The 7,370-nt window shown below is 37.0% G+C and overlaps 1 protein-coding gene across 5 annotated transcripts in view; it reads left to right on the plus strand.

Annotated features, from left to right (window-relative positions):
- ndst1b (N-deacetylase/N-sulfotransferase (heparan glucosaminyl) 1b) overlaps positions 1-7,370 on the plus strand; it is a 125,548-nt gene that overhangs the window by 104,731 nt on the left and 13,447 nt on the right. For all 5 annotated transcript variants that reach the window (XM_016487114.1, XM_016487115.1, XM_016487116.1 and 2 more), the window contains 3 exons: positions 596-781; positions 2,097-2,225; positions 3,706-3,888. In XM_016487114.1, the coding sequence (XP_016342600.1) occupies positions 596-781; positions 2,097-2,225; positions 3,706-3,888 (498 nt within the window). The remainder of the gene's footprint in view (positions 1-595; positions 782-2,096; positions 2,226-3,705; positions 3,889-7,370) is intronic.

A 7,370-nucleotide genomic window follows, 5' to 3' on the forward strand; every position in this document is an offset into this window, starting at 1 on the left:
TATATATTAATTAGACTGAATAGGTAAGTGCTAGAATTAGGGCCTGAAGACCAGCTGCTCCTTTTATTTATTTTATGTCTGTAGTTAATATTTATAGCATTTTTTTTTACATTAGATTTATTTATCAGATAATACTTTGGAAGAAAAAGTTTATATATTTTATTTTACACTGTTCGGCTAAAAGAAAATTGTGATGTTTTGGTATTTTTTTATTATTCATTTTTTTTGCGCACCCATGCATATTTGAGCTTATATTGCCATCAAGCACTGTTTATGACTTTTTTTTGGTCTCTTTTTGTTGTAAAAGATTAGCAAGATATTGTAGGCAGTAGCTACCTCAGCAGTTTTTAAATGTACTTACTTCAAATTTAAAGTGTAATTCATTTTAAATTAACAAATAACATGCAAACCCACACAGTATGTGGCATCAAAGCACAATTTTACAACACAAAATTATCAAAAGCATTTTCTCATCACAAGGGATATATATACTATACTTTTAGTGCCTAGTAGAGGTATAGAGGAAGTTAGGATGAAGTTATGCACAATTAGTGGTTCATATGCTGAAGCACACTTTTTTGCTGTTTCCTTTCAGGAGCATGGCATTCCCACAAACATGGGTTATGCGGTGGCTCCCCATCACTCCGGAGTGTATCCCATCCATTTGCAGCTGTACGAGGCCTGGAAGAAAGTGTGGGGCATCAAAGTGACCAGTACAGAGGAGTATCCCCATCTCAAACCCGCACGCTTCCGCAGGGGCTTCATACACAGTGGCATCAGTGTAAGAACACCTTTAATGGGTAAAGTAAAGATAAAAAGTGGGAGAACCAGACTTGAACCTGTATCCTTGGGACAAACATGTTCCTAACATATGCATTGCCAATGCACTAAGGCTTTAGTTGTCCTCTATAAAAAAAACAGATGGCACATTTTTATTCAAACTGTAGCCTGTTCAGCTGTATGGTTAAACGATGGTATGTTGAATTCTTATTCCGGCTGGATTCAGTATGATAAACCCCAGGCTATTTTGTGTATGGTTTGAGCTTTGAATCCCAGTGGGGGGTTAAGGGCAAACTGTTTGTGAAAGTACAATTTTCTTTATTTTTTTATTTATTTTGTATCAACTGTGCATCGCTTCAGGGGACAACAGAGTATGACAAAAGCTCGGTGAATCATGACAGAGCAGTTTCTGTGTGCGTGTGAATGTAAGAATGTATGTGAACTTGCAACAATGGGGAGAAACAAAATCACCTTGAGAATTATGATTCTCAATCATAATATGTATATGTACAGCAGCTATGTTGTATATATTTTTTAAAATGCACACAAGGGCCATCTAACATTTCCTTATCCTGACATACAGTTATTATCCGTGGTTCATATCAGGGAAAGATGCTTATGAAGAAGCAAAGACAGTCGTCTCATCATGCATTATATACATGTATTATGTAAAGAATCCTTTCAGAATGAGGGATGGTTTACATTTAATGTAAACCATCTTCATTCTACCATCACTGGCTCTCAAATAAGATCATGTATGGGCCATGTTATTGGGGATGCTGTTTTCTTAGAGCAGAAGCATTCCAACTCGTTACATGTCAACGCTAGTGGATGTGCTCCAGTTATTGTACTTCATTTTTCAACACTGAGGTCAGACAGTCATTCATTTGCCACTCCAGTCTAAAATGACTCTCAAATGAGATTACGTATTATGGGTGACGAAATACATGTCTCTTTGTTTGCACATGTGGAGCTGTGAACACCAAAGCTAATTGGCCATATAACCAAAAACAAACATTTCTGCTTGGATGCTTTTTTTTTTTTTTCCAGCAAGTCTACAATGCTCCTTAACCATGTTAAAATCTCAGTAACAGACTTTTTTAAGTGGCTTATAGCTTCTATACAATTTCGAAATATGTGTAGATTGTGATTTTTTAAAAAAATGTTCTCATTTACTGTATATAAAATTGAATTTGATATGCCGTCACAGATGTGTGTATATATATATATGGCTCTTATGCTTTTTTTTGCCAAGGCAAAAACATTATTTTAAATAAAGTTATTACATTGTGAAAGGAAATGTCTTTGTTTTTCAGGTGCTGCCCAGACAGACCTGTGGTCTCTTTACTCACACCATCTTCTACAATGAGTATCCTGGAGGCTCTAAAGAGCTGGACAAACTCATAAATGGAGGAGAGCTTTTCCTAACTGTGCTTCTCAACCCAGTAAGTAGTGACACAGTGTATTGCACACACTGGTTTAGACATGATAAAGATTACAACTATGACTTTTGGGCCAAGATCTATTGTTTTTTGTTTTGAAGTAATTTCCGTTATTCACTGTAAATCGTCCTGTACACTGTAGCTCTCAAATCTTATTTGCAAATGTATTATTTGCAAACTTGCCGCATTTCTATGGAGGATTGGGAGTGCCATATTAATTATTAATCTTGAAAGGTGAAATTGAAGCTAAAAATGTATTTATTGATTGCATTTAATGAAAGTATTGAATATGTCACTTGCAATCCTTTATAGCTGTTAATATATCTTATATGATTTACAGTTAGATAATTCCTTTAAAGACTTTTTAAAATAATACGCAAATTTTGGTAATATATTGGTCATATATTTTGTAATTTTGTAATCTAACTTTGAAACTTTTCTTTTGTTAAAGTGCCCCTATTATGGGTAATGAAAGGTTAATATTTTGGTTTTGGGAGTCCCCAACAACAGGTTGACATGCATGCATGGCCAAAAAACACTTTTATTGCCTTATAATATGCATTTATTTTTACCTTACTTGCTCAACGACTCCCAAACGATTTGCTCGACGATTAATTTTTCCAAGCCCATCCTTTGCGTGACGCTAATCTGTGGTGATTGGTCCGATTGGTCTCATTTTCATTTCATCATGCCTGTAATGCCTGATAAAGCAGCATTTGTGAGTGCAGTGTTGCTTTGTGTACAGCGTTACCGGGGAAACCGCTATTTTACTGCTCCAAAAGCGACACCTAGTGGCAAAGAATGAATTTGCATTTTCATTCAGACCAACACAAAAAGACCAACAAGTGTGCTGGCAATGTGCTACTGTTTCGTGTTGACATCAACATGAAACGGCTTGGGATTCGTTTTAAAAACAACTGGTTTCAATGATTCAGAGTCCACTCTTTCTTTTGAGAGACAATAATTTTATACACGGTGCACTTTCAGATTTAAAACTTTGCAGAATGTGTTCATTCAGAGCTGTTACACACTGCATTAAAGGTAATTTCCAAAAATCCATAATAGGGGCACTTTAAACAGTATTAATTCTACATAATACATATGTATGCTACTATTCAAAATTAGTTTATTATTTATTTTTTATATAATACATTTTTTATTATAAATTTATTATAAATTGATAAAAAAGTGACAGTTAAGACAAGTATAATGTTACAAACAGTTTCCACGGTATTGCTAATAAAGGCTCTTCTTTGAACATTTTTATTAATCAAAATTAAATTTGTTTCCACAAAAATGTTTTTCAAAGTTAAGACATTTTTCTTGAGCACCAAATCAGCATATTAGAATGATTTTTGAAGGATCATGTGACACTGAAGACTGGAGTAATGGCTGTGGAAATACAGCTTGTTTTAAAAGTCAACTATTCATTAATCTAATAGGTTGAGTGCTTAATGACTTCTTACACTTTATTTTAAACCAGATCAGCATCTTCATGACCCACCTGTCCAACTACGGGAATGATCGTCTCGGCCTGTACACCTTCAAGAACCTGGTGAAGTTCATACAGATGTGGACCAACCTGAAACTGCAGACACTCCCGCCTGTACAGCTGGCGCAGAGATATTTCCAAATCTTCCCTGAGGAGAGGGACCCCATCTGGCAGGTAACAGAGGAGCTCTGTTGGGGGTCTGTACTGTCCAGGGATCATTATGGGAAACAAATACAACTCTATTTAGTGGGAGTGGATCAGCAAACGTCGAGAGTGTTGAGCGGTGGTGCCGTAATATGTGGCGAAAGGTTTCGTATGGCTGTCTGCACATTTACTCTAATGTACGAAGAGTGAAAATGGTTTTCCGTGTAGCCTGCCAGGAAATCAGAGAATGCCATTTTTGAAATTGGTTCCTATAATTCAGTTGAAAGTTGGAGGCAATGCAGAAGATCTGTCTTTCTCTCTGTATCTTTTCTCCCGCTCGCCCCATTTCAATTTATCCAGCTTCTTTATTTCTTCTTGTCTCACTCTTTCTAACTCACTTGTTTTGTTTCACCCTTAGAGAAAGAGAAAGTGGGAGCCTGAAAGCTCTAAATCCCTCTTTTGATCTCTCTCGTTTCCTGTCAAGGTTGAGGTCCCATCTTTTCTGTCGGCTCTCCAGCGTTCCACAGCTTGCCCTGCTCTGAATAATCTTCTTTCCTCTGCAGTTGTTTTCCCAAGAAATCTGCTAGCTGCTGTTACATGCAGAGGAAAGTTACAACAGAGGAAAGAGTTTAGTTTTTATTTTATACTTAATACAGCATGTCCATGGCTCTTTCCCAAAGTCCATTGAGCTGTTCTTCTGTGTTCATCCTACATGGGCAGCTATTTTCTAAGAGACATCACCTGCCACAGTGCTGGTAGATAAAACAAATTTATGATAGATAAGGCAAAATCGTGTCTTGGACTGAACATGAGACTCTCCTTATGATTGATTCCAGTGGGGTACACTGTATGTTGAACGTCACCTGACCAATCCAGAAAACAGAGAAAGTGTTAACAGCAGTATGAACTGATGGCGATTTCAGTGGACTTCAAGTAATGAGCTAACCTAGCTAGTTTTTTTTTTTTTTTGCCGTTTTATTCTATTTTAAAATCAGAATATCAGATATCAGCATATGTGAGGGGCATCGGTTATGATAATTTTTGGTATCTTCTTTGAAGGCATCTTAAGTAAAACGGCTCAATATTTGCCAAAGGCATTGTAAGTAGGGATGTAACGATTAACCGCGAAACGGTTGAAAATCGATTCAAATATGTGACGATTCAAATCGGTTGAGATGCTAAACAAATCGCGATTCAGTTAGGGGTAGGAGTTTATATGAATGTATGTCTGAGGGGAACTTACTGTCTTTAGAAAAGTTTAGATAGTATTTTTTCTTTTCACCTTGACTCTGTATAATGCATATTAAAGTTAATAAAGTGCAGCGCTGCTTTGTTTACAGCGGAAACCAAGGAAACGCTTTAAAACTGCTCATGTTGCATGCAGCATCTTTGTTTGGATCATGATTAAAATGGTTGCCTCTAATTTTAAATAGAAAGAGCACAGACAAAGCCTTATTTTGTTTATATGAAGAGATTTCTTTTATTTGTGTTATTTATTTGATTTAGGGCTTGTTTTAAAAATTCAATTTTGTTTTGTTATTTACATTTACATTATATTTAAATTTGTTATTTAGCAGACGCTTTTATCCAAAGCGACTTACAAATGAGGACAATAGAAGCAATCAAAACCAACAAAAGAAATCTCATTTTGTAAAAAAATAAATCATGAATAGAATCGAATTGAATCGTGAGCTGAGTGAATCGTTACATCCCTAATTGTAAGCCTAAATAGATTGTAGAACCATTGCCACCAATGGTCTCTACGATCAACTTAGTTTGATGCTTTTGAGAAACGCAGCCCTGATCCAGAAGCGATGTAACCTGTTTTACAGAATACAGATGTTTGTTGTGCATAAGAGAACCCCTGCAATACAGTGTGACGTTAGCATGCTGACCAAAACATTGACCAAAGCTTTGTGCCGTGCTGCTTATATATTTATCAAACAGTAAAAACCCCACTTCCAAAACAAGGCGTCTGTGGATGAGAGTCTGAAGCAAGGACTGGTGAGACAACATTTGTCCTGCACTCGTTTCACAGACGATGAGTAGAAGGAGAATTTTAGATTGACAGGACAGTCATTTATGACATTGTCATCACGCGTCATAACATCATTACACCATTTCAACGTCATTGCACGTACATGACTCTCCAGTTTCGGTTTTCTGATCTGATCAAGTGTTTACATGTCCTATCGAACAGATTAAAAACCACCGCTTACAATCAGAATTAAATTTCAGTCAGATTTGACCAATTTATTCTGATGGGACTTTTATTCAGATAGTTTTTTGACGAATTTATTGATGATTAGAAATTTTGCCCCATTTTTGGGTGAACTGTCCCTTTAAAGCCATGTTGCTGCTGCCATTTTCTTCCTGTGGCCTCAACCCATGCCTTGTTCTCTCATTGGCTGTCAGACTCTCATCGAGTCGGCTGACTTGTCCAGATATTTAGCATGCTAGATATTTGTTTGGCGTCGGCGAGATGTCAGGGAGCCTCTTTGATGCGTCGTTGAGTAGTTCACGCATAAAGACTGCTGAGCGCTGATCACACACTGATTTGCCCCCGATCACAGCCCGACCTGTCGGCAAGCTTGTTGACTTGCAAATCCGGCTTAAGATCCTGTAGTGTGAACTTGGTATTAGGGGCGACAGGAACGTAGTTGGGAACCACTACAGCATTTATTTGAAATATAGTTTTTTTTGTAACATAAATGTCTTTACTGTTTAATGTCCTTGCTAATTAAAGGAATTCATTTCTTTTAAAAACTAAAAAATCTTAGTTAACTTGCAATGTATTCTCGAATTGCCTTTTCCAAAATGAATAAATGTTATGCTGTCTTAAAAATAAGGAATCTTATAAGACAGGCCTTAAAGTGCTGTCTGTGTAGGCAGCTCACTAGGTTTCGGAACAGAGCTCATATTTACTGTTAGTATAAACTGTGACCCCATGAGTACATCAGTAATAAATGTTAATGTTAATTTAGTGTAATTATTCCTTTTAGCTCTGGCATGAGACTTTTTGGTCGTTAGGCGCCTAGCTGTTAATCTCATTAGGATGGACAGGTGTTGGATTGCTGGTGGTTTGCAGTCTTAATGCACCGTTTGACCATCTCGCATTTGTGCAAGATTTTAATTTAGAGACAAGGGTTAAAGCTATTAATTCATTACCACCGTTGCCAGCATCTTCAGCTGTGATGGATGAAGGGCTCAGAATGGCTGCTGCAGGACATCTTTCTCCTTCAAAGGAGATGCTTCAAAGCTCTTGACCGGGGTTGGTTTATGGTTTATGCATCTGATTTCTGTTTGGTTAATCCCATAAAACGGCCACCTCTGGGATGTTATTAGGGCAAGTTTAAAGGCTAAATCTGAATTAATCTAAAATCTTCTTGTTATTGGACGTTGCTGATGTGTTGTAAGATATTTGACATGCTTGAATAGTTTGTTTTAATTTGGCCGGATAACAGCCTCCCCTCCCCCCCCATAATGCAGTTTTCCTGCTGATATTAAATCCA

This window comes from Sinocyclocheilus anshuiensis, unplaced genomic scaffold, assembly GCF_001515605.1.
Source record: "Sinocyclocheilus anshuiensis isolate Anshui unplaced genomic scaffold, SAMN03320099.WGS_v1.1 scaffold966, whole genome shotgun sequence".
NCBI lineage: Eukaryota > Metazoa > Chordata > Actinopteri > Cypriniformes > Cyprinidae > Sinocyclocheilus > Sinocyclocheilus anshuiensis.